Source organism: Ovis canadensis, chromosome 17 (assembly GCF_042477335.2).
Source record: "Ovis canadensis isolate MfBH-ARS-UI-01 breed Bighorn chromosome 17, ARS-UI_OviCan_v2, whole genome shotgun sequence".
Lineage (NCBI taxonomy): Eukaryota > Metazoa > Chordata > Mammalia > Artiodactyla > Bovidae > Ovis > Ovis canadensis.
Genome location: NC_091261.1, coordinates 14,487,250 through 14,500,726, shown reverse-complemented (window position 1 = coordinate 14,500,726; position 13,477 = coordinate 14,487,250). Strand labels below are relative to the sequence as shown.

General features: G+C 44.2%; 1 protein-coding gene across 6 annotated transcripts in view; it reads left to right on the top strand.

Moving 5' to 3' along the window:
* TMEM131L (transmembrane 131 like) overlaps positions 1-13,477 on the top strand; it is a 174,517-nt gene that overhangs the window by 123,199 nt on the left and 37,841 nt on the right. For all 6 annotated transcript variants that reach the window (XM_069557298.1, XM_069557297.1, XM_069557296.1 and 3 more), the window contains 9 exons: positions 1,899-1,989; positions 2,519-2,672; positions 3,227-3,397; positions 4,688-4,757; positions 5,813-5,930; positions 7,718-7,859; positions 9,009-9,118; positions 10,129-10,201; positions 12,987-13,114. In XM_069557298.1, the coding sequence (XP_069413399.1) occupies positions 1,899-1,989; positions 2,519-2,672; positions 3,227-3,397; positions 4,688-4,757; positions 5,813-5,930; positions 7,718-7,859; positions 9,009-9,118; positions 10,129-10,201; positions 12,987-13,114 (1,057 nt within the window). The remainder of the gene's footprint in view (positions 1-1,898; positions 1,990-2,518; positions 2,673-3,226; positions 3,398-4,687; positions 4,758-5,812; positions 5,931-7,717; positions 7,860-9,008; positions 9,119-10,128; positions 10,202-12,986; positions 13,115-13,477) is intronic.

Below are 13,477 nucleotides of genomic sequence, written 5' to 3'. Positions count from 1 at the left end.
ACTTATATTGAAAGGAATGTTAATTCAAAGCAGTAAGTGAGGTATAACTTAGGACTTGGGTCTGTGCAGATTAGAGATTGTTAGTATTCTGTGTTAGTAGTGACTAGAAGGAAAACAACACTGATTTTTTTGACATGAGTATAATTTGATACATGCTATTTAGGAGAGGAAATTGGTCCTTTCTCTGAACACTTAAGATGTGCATGTATGCTCTCTGATCCTGAACTCTGCTTCTCCGAGCTTTTCCTGGGAGTGTGTCTTCATGAGATATACACTTGTGTATATTCAGAATTGTACTAACAGAAATATGCACTGTTTGTGGCAACAGAACAGGAGATTGGTTAAATTGTAATTCATCTGCATGGGGGTGGGACCTCGGCCTCTGTAGGTATTAAGAGTCATACACAGGGATGCAGTGTGGGCAGGGTGGTTCTCTAAGGGCCGTGTGTGTGTGTGTGTGTGTGTGTGTGTGTGTGTGTGTTAGAGCCCTGGCAGTGTGGGCAGGGTGGTTCTCTAAGGGCCGTGTGTGTGTGTGTGTGTGTGTGTGTGTGTGTGTGTGTGTGTGTTAGAGCCCTGGACGGGTGCCTGGAGTCTGCACTGTCGGCAGGGTGGTTCTCTAAGGGGCCCTGTGTGTGTGCGTGTGTTCAAGGGGCCCTGTGTGTGTGTGTGTGTGTGTGTGTGTGTGTGTTACAGCACTGGACGGATGCCTGGAGTCTGCAGTCTCGGCAGGGTGGTTCTCTAAGGGGCCCTGTGTGTGTGTGTGTGTGTGTGTTAGAACCCTGGACGGGTGCCTGGAGTCTGCAGTCTCAGCAGGGTGGTTCTCTAAGGGGCCCTTGTGTGTGTGTGTGTGTGTGTGTGTGTGTGTGTTAGAACCCTGGACGGGTGCCTGGAGTCTGCAGTCTCGGCAGGGTGGTTCTCTAAGGGGCCCTTGTGTGTGTGTGTGTGCGTGTGTTAGAGCCCTGGACGGGTGCCTGGAGTGTGCAGTCTCGGCAGGGTGGTTCTCTAAGGGCCCTGTGTGTGTGTGTGCGTGTGTTAGAGCCCTGGACGGATGCCTGGAGTCTGCTGCCAGTTGTTTCTCTTGTCTAGGGAAAGGTAGACGTTTATTTTCACATCTTTTTGTTAGTGTTTGAATTTTAGGAGGGGAACGTATATTAACACACAGCAAGAAAAAAAGTCAGGTGTTAGTATCAGAGTTAAGAATTCAGTACCAGTGGGACGGTGTCCTGACCTGGCTCAAGGAGCACATTGAGTGAGTGACGATTCAGCAGTGGATTTTGGCAGCGAGGTCCCGCTTTGGCTGTGGCTCCTCGTGATCTTGGGTCCACCTGTTCATGTCTGGCTTACACCTCCACACGCATCTCTTCACCCACCCTAGTGGGCTTGACTCTTCACTTTTGTCGTCTCTGCAGATCCAAGGACTTACCTGTTAGTTCAGTTCAGTTCAGTCGCTCAGTTGTGTCCGACTCTTTGCGACCCCATGGACTGCAGCAGGCCAGGCCTCTACTCAAACTCATGTCCATTGAGTCAGTGATGCCATCCAGCCATCTCATCCTCTGCCGTCCCCTTCTCCTCCTGCCTTCAATCTTGCCTCTTAAGATCTTTCTTTACTAAAGGAGAGCCACAAAGCGTTGACTCTCGTTTCCTCCAAAAGAAGAAATGAGAGGTTGGTTTAGCAAAGAGGGGGGTAGTACCATGTTCTGGGTAACTGACAACCAGCCAGTAAGGAAGAAAGATAGTGTTCAAGAAAGGATTTTACCATTTATATCTCATGCACGATTTTAATGGAGACAAAAATGTGAAGTGATTAAAATGTTATAGATAAAACAGTTATTTTCATTTGGGCAAATGAAAGAAGAGATACTGATTCTTCACATTTATTTCCTCCTGCCTCCCAACAGCTCCGTCCTGTGAGAGTGGGGTAAGAGAAGACAGAAAGAAAAAAGACTCTCCGACACTAAAAGCGTGCCTCTCCTCCCCTGTGGTTCAAGGGTGGGTTTCATTCCTCTTTCCCTGGAATTGTTTGCTTCCCTGCCCTGCCGTAGCCCGGAGGTGACTTTAACAAGGAAGTGATAACTTGTGTGATTCTCTCTCTGGACTCTTGCAGAGTTAGCAATGCTAGAAGGCTGTGAAAGGGTGTTTGCAGGATGGGAAAGGGGAAGCTGAATGATGGAGGTGGTGGATGGGATCCGGGCCAGGCAGCCGTGTGTGGAAGGAGGAAAGCATATTCCCGCCACGTTTCTGAGTTACCTTCGGGGTCTGGTTTCTGCCTGGTGGCCTCTGTGAGCTGTCCTGGTGCTGCCACACTGCACCCTTGGGCCTTCAGATGCTCCGCTTGTGGGCAGGAAGGCTGAAGAAGGCGCTGACATTCATTCTGTGATGCTTTTATGCAACGACTGTGAATTTTTTTAGATTAGGTTAGGGTTCTATGCGACCGTTCTGTTGGAGTTAGAGGCTCATTCTCGCCCTTACGGTTGTCTGCATACATGGGACTGATGTTGTGACTGTCCTGTGTTCGCAGGTATTTTCGAATGGACCCTTCTGCCACCCAGTTTCACATAGAGAATCACGAGAATACTTCAGGGCTTTGGTCCATGTGGTACCTCAACCATTTTGACCGTGGTGTTGTATTAAATGATGTGTTTGTTTCCAAGGAGACCAAGCACATTATAAAGGTACATATGGTATTTTTATTTAAGTTTTAGCCTATTTTAAGCTTTGTTTAAGGTCAAATACTATGAAATTAATTATTTATAAAATCTTTCACTTACAAATTTTAAAGCAAGTATGTTTCTTTTAACATTTTCAGAATTACTTTTAGGCTCTCTTTATTTTTTTCAAACTATTGTTCAAGGAGCTCAAAGGGACCAGGATACATCCCATTAGAGATGTTTGTTACTACCATTATTTAAAAATATTATAAATTATAATCTATCCTAAGAAGATTACATTTAGTAAAAATAAGCCTCTTCATGATAAAATAGTAGGTTTTGGTAAAATACCGGCTATGAACATGTCAAGATTACTTTTGTGAAATTTAAAAACAAGTGCATGTTAAATATTAAATGACACATTATTTATAGAAAAATGTAGGTATTTGACTGGAAATAATTGAGTAACATTTTATTTCTCAAAGTGTAGAAGAACTTTAGTATCACACAGTATGATGATTTTAATCATAATTAGCATTAGTTAGGAAAGTAATTTCTCTTACTTCTTTTCTTTTTAGATTCTGAATTTCACTGGCCCTTTATTTCTACCTCCAGGCTGTTGGAAAATATTTTCTTTGAAACTTGCTGTTACAGACAGTGCCCTAAATGTATTCACCCATGTATTTTTGACTACAAACATAGGTGCTGCTTTTGCAATACCTCTTCAGATTTACTCAGCGCCCACCAAGGTATTGTTTACATATGCTATGATTTATAACTTTTGTAATAACTACTATTTCTTCTCCTTAGCTTACCTTATGGTGCTTGGATTTTGTTGATGGAGTTGACCTCATATTTTCTAAGGCTGTCTAAGAAATTAATGGGTATTACCAGGCCAGTCTTAAATTGTTTCATATGGAAATCTATTTGAAAACAGCTTCTATTTTTTGTAAAGTAATACATGAAGTAATTTTCAAGTGAAATAAGGTATTACAAGTCGATAGATCTCATTTTCACCTATGTCCAAAATGAGCAAGGACTATGTGCTTGCTATCGTAAACACATTTGTGCCATTAGTACGTATTTGCAGTGACTTCAAATAAACTAAATTGTTAAATGCTTTATTTAGACCTCTGGTAAGTGACTCTCAGCTGCTCATAATCCTTTTATTTCCTAGTGGGCCATAATCTAAAGCCTGAAAGGATTCGCGATTAAGCAAATACTTTCTAAAGTCTTTGTATATTGTATTTAATTTAGATCTTACCTTAAACATGTCTCATTTTTTCTTAATGTTTATTTCTTTTCATTTAGTTACTGTTATTGCTTCTTTTTGATCCAAGCTCTTCTGTATAATGCTGGGTTCTAATTTTTCACTATGAGACATTCATACAACCATCTTTATGATTTTTCTCACTAGCGTTGGTGTTTCATAGATAGAATTGCCTCATGTTTTGCTAAAACCTTAAAGATAGGGCTTCTAAAAGTATGGTAAACAAAATGTGAGGTTAATTTTATTAATCCATATTTTGAGCAGGGGAGGTTTCTTAGATATTTCCTTTTTCCATCAAGGGCTGCATATGAGAAGAGTGACTGGGAGGGAGCAGGCAGGCTGCAGGAGTATGGAAGAGGTGATCCGTGCTTTCCCAACTTAGGAAGTGGAACATTCATTTAAATGTCCTGAATAGCTTAGGAGTTATGATGGATTAGAATACAGTGTTTTAGAAACCCTACTGAGAATATCCTGAGACTAAGTTAATCTTTAATTTAGAAGGCAGCTTGGTGTCTGTAGGGCCCTGGGGGTGTCACTGTGGGTGTTGATTATTGCACAGAATCCATTGTAGTGACCCTGCTGCGAGAGACAGTCAGAGCTCTCAATCAAGGAGAAAGAAGGCCAAGAAATCACTTCCTAGTTGTTTGGCTTCTGGTTAAAGGGAAGTTTGCGGAGGTAGAGGCCCATGTGTGCTATGAGTTTGAGTGCGTTAGGATTTTTGTGTTTAGTGTTGTGTTTTAAGTTATTCATATATTACTTTTCAATCTAGGAAGGGAGTCTGGGTTTTGAAGTGATAGCACATTGTGGCATGCATTATTTCATGGGAAAATCAAAAGCAGGTAAGTATTCTGCCCTTAGGCTTTCTGTAGACCTCTAGTGTTGGGTGGGGTGGGAAGTAGTGAGGAAGATTCACATTTGTAGATGGAATAATTAGTCCTTTAACATCATTGCATCATATTCTGTTCTTTAAGAGCATGATCATTAACCAAATGACTTGAAATTATTAAGAATCCTCCAGAACCGTCTGAGGTACCTGTGTAATTAATACCCCCTTACGTCTTAACTTGCACTTCTGTAAGGGACTTTTTCAAACACGATGTTTGATCATAATAGCAACCTTGTCTCCAGGAACAATTGGACTCTGATTCTTTTATAAAAGGGCTGACTAGAAGTTAGTAAAAAAAAAAAAAAAATAATTTGGAATTGTCTTTGAAGAGAGTATAAGCATCTTATAGGGAGCACTCGTTGTTGTGTGAGACTGGAGGCCAAGGTGTCGATAGAGAAAGCTGTTCCAAGTTTCCTTGCTGCCTGTTGACTTATTAAAATATATAGCCCAAGGAGAGCGTTCTAGCACAGAGGTTTCCTTTGGATGACTCCCACTTTTCCACCCTTGTCTTCTAGCACAGACAAGGCAGGGCAGGCCAGCAGACAGGGACCCGTTTGAGTGTAAACAGGCGCCGCTAGGCTGAGCCCTGCTCGCAGCCCTCGTTTCTGAGGATTGCCGCCTGATTGCGCACTGGCCCTGACCGGTAACCCAGCTCAGAGACGACTAGCGCTTCCTGGCGCAGTTTAGCCTTCTAGGTTTGCAGCTGTTGAACATGGTCTGAGTAAGATTTTTCCCTTGTTTCAGGCGGTATTCATGAGCCATGTGTCTTTTATGTTATTACCTTCACATAATTCGATTCAGTTTTGTTTTATACATGTTCCTTTGATTTGATATCTCATTTACCATTGAGTTAGAAGAACCTGGAGCAGAGCAGTCAGCGGACAGGAGTCACTGACCATTTTACTGTCCTCTGGGTTTGAGAAGTTTTAGCCCTCAACCCTTGGCTTTATTTACTAAGTGAACTGTGTTTCCTGTGCATCTAAACAGTAAGTCTGATCTAACTTGTAGAAAATCCTAACTGGGAAGGGAGCCTTTCTCTGGATCGGTCTACCTGGGATGTGGATTCCGAACTTGCAAATACATTGTATGAAAGATGGAAGAAATTAAAACACAGGGACGTCTGCAAGTATGTTTTCCACCTCTGTTTGTTTTTTATATTCCGCACTGTGGGGCGGAGGGGACACTTGAACATAATCTTTGCTGAAATTTCAATAGTGAGTGTTTAATATCCAGCCTGTATTTTGACAAATTTCAAACCTCAGAAGGGTTGAAAAGTATAGTATGATGAGCACTCAAATATTCCTAATTCGGACTCACCAGATGTTTGCATCTTACCACTTTTGCTGTTTTCTCTCTCTCCACCTGCGTCTGTATGCCCGCGTACACACACTTCCTTTTTGCTGAGTCCTTTGAAAGGAAGCTGTAGATACCAGGACGCTTCAGCCCTTAGCGCTTTATTAGGGAAGACTTTCTTTCCTAAGGAACATTCTCCTGCATGTAACTTCACCGTCATTACATACCCAAGGAACTTAACACTGATGGGGTTATTTGAATTAATAAACTGCCCAGACTCACATTTCCCTCGTGTGAAAGTGAAAGTGTTAGTCGCTTAGTCAGGTCCAGCTCTTAGCAACCCCGTGGACTGGAGCTTGCCAAGTTCCTCAGTCCATGGAATTCTCCGCAAGAATACTGGAGGGGATAGCTCTTCCTTTCTCCAAGCGATCTTCCTGCGATGCATGCGGATCTGAACCCAGATCTCCCACGTTGCATGCGGATTCTTTACCATCTGAACCCAGGAAAGCCCCTCGTTGACCCCAGAATGTCCATTATAGCTGTCTTCCTTTTTTAAAATCCAGGATGCATCCAAGGAGCATGCCTCGTATTTAGTCATCATGTTCCCTTACTTTTCTTTAGTGCCCCCCTTTCCTCATCTTTCATAGTGTGATGTTTCAGAGCGTCATAGCCAGCTGTCTTAGGGCACATTCAACACTCTGGATTTTTTGGGATCGCTTCTTCAGGTTTACATTCCTGTTAAACATTTTGGGGAAGAGTACTCATGACTTGGTTGCTCCTGTGTCCTTATCATTGCGTCACCTGAGGAGGGACATAAATATCAATCTGTCCCATTATTGACGTCGTTTGGTTGAATCATTTGACCCTCTCCATTGTAGCCTATGGTTTTCCTTTTACAATGAATAAATAATATGTGCTCTGGTAGTTTGAGTCTGTACACATTTCCTGTTCGCTGAGAATGTTTCACCGTAGGATTTTGGCGCCCACTGATAATCATTGCCTGGGATCAGTTATTGAATTGATGGCTGCAAAAATGGTGATATTGCTAATTATTCTGTTCACTCTACACTCTCTGGAGCATCACTATGAATTCTTCGCTCGTTACCATCATTAGCGTCATTATTATTTTTGATGTCAGTTTGTCCCAGATTAGGCTGATGGGAGCCCGCCGAGGCTAGCTTTTGGGTCTTTGGTGCGTACCCATCGTTCTTTGAGCACTTCCTTGCTTTCTAGTAAGATGGGGTGTTCCAAGATCATCTTGTGCTTTGCCTCCCCCATACCCTGAACAGGCTTCCCAGGGGGCTCCGTGGTGAAGAATCTACCTGCAATACAGGGGAGGCAGGTTTGATCCCTGGGTCTGGAAGATGGAGGAGGGCATGGCAACCCACTCCAGTATTGTCGCCTGGGAAATCCCATGGACAGAGGAGCCTGGCGGGCCACAGTCCATGGGGCCACACAAAGAGCTGGACACGCCTGAGTGACTGAGTACACACACATCCCCTGAATAAGCCGTGTTTTTCCAAGAGCCTCTTGTTCGTTTTAGTTGGAGTGATATTTAGTGATTTCTTGTTTATATGTCAAAATTATTTCCCATAATTTCTTTCTTTACGAATTTCACAGAAGGACTGTTTTAGGAGTGACTCGGTTTGCCCATTCAAAGAAACCCAAGGAGTCGGAGCCTTTTGCTGTCTTCCTGCCTCGTTTGGTCCCTGAGCCTGGCCTCGTGTTGAACTTCAGTGCCACCGCCCTGAGGAACAGCATGGTGAGGCTCCCACGTCTTCTCATTTCTTCGTCCATGACACCTCGGCGCTTGAGTTTTTACGTTAACTGAGTATTTCCACCTTGAGATACGGTTCCAGAATCGAAGTTGGAATTTAAGTGACACGTGTATGCCGTTCAGCGCTTCTAGGAGGGAGGTGTCAGAAGAACAAAAGGAGGAATAAACTCAAGAACAGACTGAAATGCTTTAAGCAGATGCATGTTACGAAGCCCGTATTCAGCTCAGAATCCACCAGCTAAGCCAGTACTCAGCTGTAGCCACGGAGGGGGTCGGGGCTGACGCAGGCTTCAGTAGAAGCAAGCGCGTTTGCAGCTCGGAAGGGAGCGTCCTCTGTCGCTTTTTGCATCCTCGGCTCCCTTCCTGTGTGGAAGCTTCTCCTGAGCTGATGGCGGAGGAGGGCAGAACAAAGGCAGTGCCACCAGCCTTGAGGTTTTACCTGGAAAGTCTCCTTACCTGAGAGCCAGGCCACTGTGGTCTGAGTAATAATTTATACTTCCTCAGGTACTCATGGAGCTTCTTAGGGAAGACATCCCAAGACTGCTTTTTAAAAGCATTTTATTTTGAAAAGTTCAACTTGAAGAGTTTCAAGAGCAGTACCAAGAACTCCCAGTTGCCCTTCATGCAGATACATGTATTTTTAACATTTGCCATACTTGGCTTGATGTTTCCCCTTTCTGTCCACACATGTCTTTTTATGAGCCGTGTGAGAGTGTCGGACGTGATGCTCTGACTCCACTTCCAGGTGAATTTCTTAAGAACAAGACATCTTCTTGCATATCAGAGTCTAACTATCAAAACCAGAAAACGTAAGCATTAAGCACAACAGTTTCGCCTGATCTGCAGTCTCTGTACAAAGGTTTCCACTTATCCCACTCACATGCGCACTTCACAGCGTCCAGCCCAGGGCCTCTCCTTGCCTGGCCCGGTGGCCTGCGTCTCCTTCCGTCTTCTGCAGCTCCTCCGCCTCACGTTGTGCGGCTGTTATGACGCATGCAGGCCGTTGATTCTCTAGACCGTTCCTGGAAATTGCCTAGGTGATGGTTCCTGGTGAGATGCAGGTGATGAGTCTTTGCAGCTGCATCTCAGGGGTGGTGCTTTCTCCGGAACTGACTCTCCTTCCCACACCTCTAGGTGAAGTACTTCGTGGTGAAGAACCCCTCCTCCTGGCCAGTCTCCCTGCAGCTCCTGCCCGTCTCTTTGTACCCAAAGCCCGAGGCCGCTGCACGCCTGCTGCACAAATGGTAACGCCCAGCCGGTGCAGACCTCTCACAGGGCGGGGGTGGTTGCTGGGAGGAGTTGAGGGCCTGTCCTGTTAAGACCGCAACTGTTAGCGACTGTCCAGTGTCCTTTGCATTTCCCCGGTTCTGTGCATGGACGTGCGTGGGCTCAGCCTGTGACGTCGACCCCCGGCCCTCCGTGCAGACCCGGTGGCGCGTGCCAGTCCCACGCATCGTGTGGCTCTCCAGTGTTACTGTGTCAGGTTCAGGGCCCAACAGACTATTCTTTTCTTATCAGGGAAGCTTTCCCGCCATGATTTTTCACGTATACTCCTAAAATTTAGGATTGAAAGCAGTGACTGCTGGGCAGTGCAAGCAGTGAGTTTAGTGGTGGTTTAGTATATTTTAGCCTAGTGTTGTGATACAAGGTGAGATCAGAAGCTGTGTCTGTTAGCCTTGTCTTTGTGCCACAGTCATGGTCTCACTTAGAACACTTCCTCTTCTGGCTTAGTGACGCCTCCTCCCCCGTGTCTCAGCTTCAGCGCTGCTGCTGCTGTTTCGGACACTGACTGTTGGATGAGAGAGGAGGTGTGCTTGGTGCTTTGGAGGTTGTTGAGCAGCATCCCTAGCTTCCACCTGGTAGATTCCGGTAGGACTTCACCAGCCAGGGCAATCAGAAGTGTCTCCGGGTGTGGCCAGATGGCCTCTGGGAGATGGCATTGTCCTTGGTTGAGAGGCACTCCTGTCAGCTTCCACAGCTTTGAACCATCTGGAGGAAGAGGACTGCTTTGCATGGGGGGCTTTTGTCACCATAGGAGTCTTTACATTCTGTGCTGCCAACATTGTTCGTTCCGCGTATTTACTGTGCCCTTACAACGTGCCAGGTCCTGTGGGGGGCGGGCACAGGGATGGCAGGTCAGGGCGAACTGGATGTACACACACAAACACACACGTTTACTTGTGTGTATATATGCACACATATGTTCTTTCCTGGTGATCGGAATACTGTTTAAATGTTTTTTTTTTCTCTATAGGTTTGGCACCGATATGCAGATGATTAATTTCACAACCAGTGAATTCCAGCTTACCAAAGCTTGCCCTGACCTGGTAGGATGTCATCTTTAAACAGAAAAAAGAATGCTGACAATCTAGACTCATAGCATACGGGCCGCACTGATTTATGTTTCAAGTGTCTTTTCATAATATATGTGGCTCTCTATTTTTATATTCTAGGAGTTAAGTATACATAGCAGCTTTTTCCAATTAACTAATGCAGCGGGAGCCCGGGGTTCATGTGAGCCTATAAATCATTTTAATTTGATTATTTAGATTCATGTGTATGAAGAAACAACAATTGACTCAGACCTCTGTAGAAAACTGTAAAGCTTGAGACCCCAGAATTTATAATTCTCTTAAAATTCCTCAGCAAAGGAAATTTTAATAAAGGAAAAGCAAACATTTTTTTTTTTAAGTCTTATTAAGCTGGCTTCATGTTTTTAGCAGATAACCCAATTTCTGTGATATTGACCTTACCTATATAAAAGGATTTCTCTGAAATTCTTGCACCTCTGGGCCCTCATGAGGTCTTGCACAAGTACTCTGGAGAGGGAGTAATAAGCATGTCACATGGCGAGGACGTCGCTTGACTGGAAACTGAGTTTTTGCTCAGTCCTTATGTGGGTCCCTGGTGTAGCTGAGTATTTTACTTACGGGTATTTTGTGCTTGGGGCTTCCCTGGTAGCTCAGCTGGTAAAGAATCCACCTGCAATGCAGGAGACCCCAGTTTGATCCCAGGTTGGGAAGATCCCCTGGAGAAGGGCAAAACAACCCACTCCAGTATTCCTGCCTGGAGAATCCCCATGGACAGAGGAGCCTGGTGGGCTACAGTCCATGGGGTCGCAAAGAGTCAGGCACGACTGAGCAGCTAAGCAGCGTAGCACAGCATTCTGTGCTTGAGAGCAATTAAAAGACGAAGCATCTCTTAAAGAAGTATAAACACATGTAGACACACCTATGCATATCGCTGTATTTTTAATGTACACAGCATATTTAAATGTCATAGGTGTTTTCCTCTTCTCTACTCATACCCTCCAAAGATACACTGTTGGCTCTAGAATAACTTGAAAGAGGGAGGCCACAGATAACCTCCAGTGTGAGTTCAAACAGAATGAATCGAAACAAGGTTTTTAGTGGATTTTTAGCAGAGACGTATTTGCAGGAAGAGACGCCAGCAGCAGTGCTCCTTCCCTTTGTCAGCGGTCCAGGCAGCAGCGTCCTGTGCTACTGGGCTGGTCCTGCTTTTTGCCCCTCCAACCAGGCAGCTTCCCAGGAGTGCTGGAGGGTACAGCGAGTCCTCTATGCTAACAGATGTTTCGCCCCACGACCGTTTAATCATGTGTAATCTGAAATTCCAAAAATGATGCTTGTTTCTTTTACACGTTAGTATTCTCTTCAGGCTTAAGCAAATGGTGCAACTCACTTGGAAAAGGTCTTTAATCGGCGATTGAAGATTTTCCATAGATTATTACACTTTGTGACAAAGGAAATTATCACCATTGTTAATTTATTACATTTACAAAAAAGGAGAGTATCAGTGTTCCTTTCTTTAAAAAATTTTAATTGGAGGATAATTGTTTTACAATGTTGTGTTGGTATCTGCCATGTGACAGTGTGAGTCAGTGATAAGTATACATATATCCCCTCCCTCCTGAGCAATATCAGTGCTTTTGACACACAAGTTTAACTTAACATTTTTAATAGAATCATTTGTCATTTAAGAAAGGCCTGCATTTTTCTTTCGTTGGTTTGCTTTTAGAAATGTAGCTCCTTTGGTTAAGAGCATGTGGAATTGGACATCCGAAGTTCCAAATCCAGGTTCCTCCATGTGGCCCTGGGTGAATAATTTAGCCTCTCCAAGTCTCCTCTTTCTCACTTATAATGATGTTTGAAAATTTCATAGTTTTATAGAACGCTTAACATTTTATATACCTAATTATAGTCCAGTGCCTGGCATATAAGAATTGCTTAATAATTAGGGCATTGTTCTTATACTTTAAATATTTAAATTGGCAGCTTTTTTTAGTATTCATATGTGTATAAAGCAGAATTCTTTCCTTCATGAAGTTTATAATTTTAATGAAAATGAATCAAATTCCACTACTGTTTCTTCTTTCAGATAGTATGGGAAATGCTAGTAATAACTGAGGGATAAAACAAATTCAAAAGCTAAAAATACAGAGGAGAGATATTAGGCAGATTATATCGTTATAGCTCTGAAAATTAATACATTACTGTTAGTGAGAAAGAGCTAGGAAAAAACAATGGAAGGAGGGAAAATCTGTCACAATAATGAAGAGCTAAATCTTGAATGTTAAATGTAGAATGCAGTTTATTCAGAGAAAGTTGGGAGTCTTGGGGAGAATAAAAGGAGGATGTGAATGAACAGGTCATTCTCCTGAATGGAGAGACTAAATCTGATAGAGATGGCTTCTTTTTAAACAATAACACAGAGAATTGAGGGTTGTCCAGCAGTGGAAAGTGCTTTGGTCAGATCCCTGTAGCATTCAGGCAGAGGCTGTTGGTCTGTTTTCTCGGTGACGGTTTACATTCCGGTGAGCTTGCTGGTAAAGGTCTGTAGCCCCAGCTCCCAGCCGGTCCAGGAGGCCCAGCCCCTGTCCAGCGTCCACACTGGGCTGTCCTGCAGCCCCTGCCTCTGCTTCTCAGTTGGGCTCAGCAACTGTTGATGGGCTCGAACTGTCGTGATAAACAAGTTCCACAGGTTGATTTGGATGGTCAGATCCCGACGTTCAAGAAACAGCAGTCATGTTTATGCATTTAATGAAGATGGAGGCTTGCTCTCCAGAAGTTAATTGCATTTACTGATAACTTGCAGGGTGTGCCGTCTGAGGAATCCAGATTTGGCATCCTCCACTTACATCTGCAGCCTTTGGAAAGGAAAAGGGTTGGTGTAGTGTTCACTCCAGCCGACTACGGAAAAGTCAGCTCCCTCATCCTAATCCGGTAGGTCTGTTTCTGTTGCTTTCTGGTTGACTGACTCTTTCTCTCAAGAAGACATAATCTCTTTAGCTAAAAGCTGACATGTCCTCAGGCCCCCAGTGATGAGCTGTGTTGCAGGACTGGAAAGGCAGTGGCTGAGGAGAGCAGCTTCCCGAAGCTCCACATTTAATCTCCCTGGGTGTCAGGCTCCTCCCTGGTACCAGGCAGGACGTGTGCACTCCCTTCACACAGTGCCTCATCCACCATCACAGAGGGCAGAACACACACACGCACACAGACACGAACACACACGAACACATGCACGCACATGAACACGCGCACGAACACACAAGTGCACACACACATGAACACATGAACACACACGGA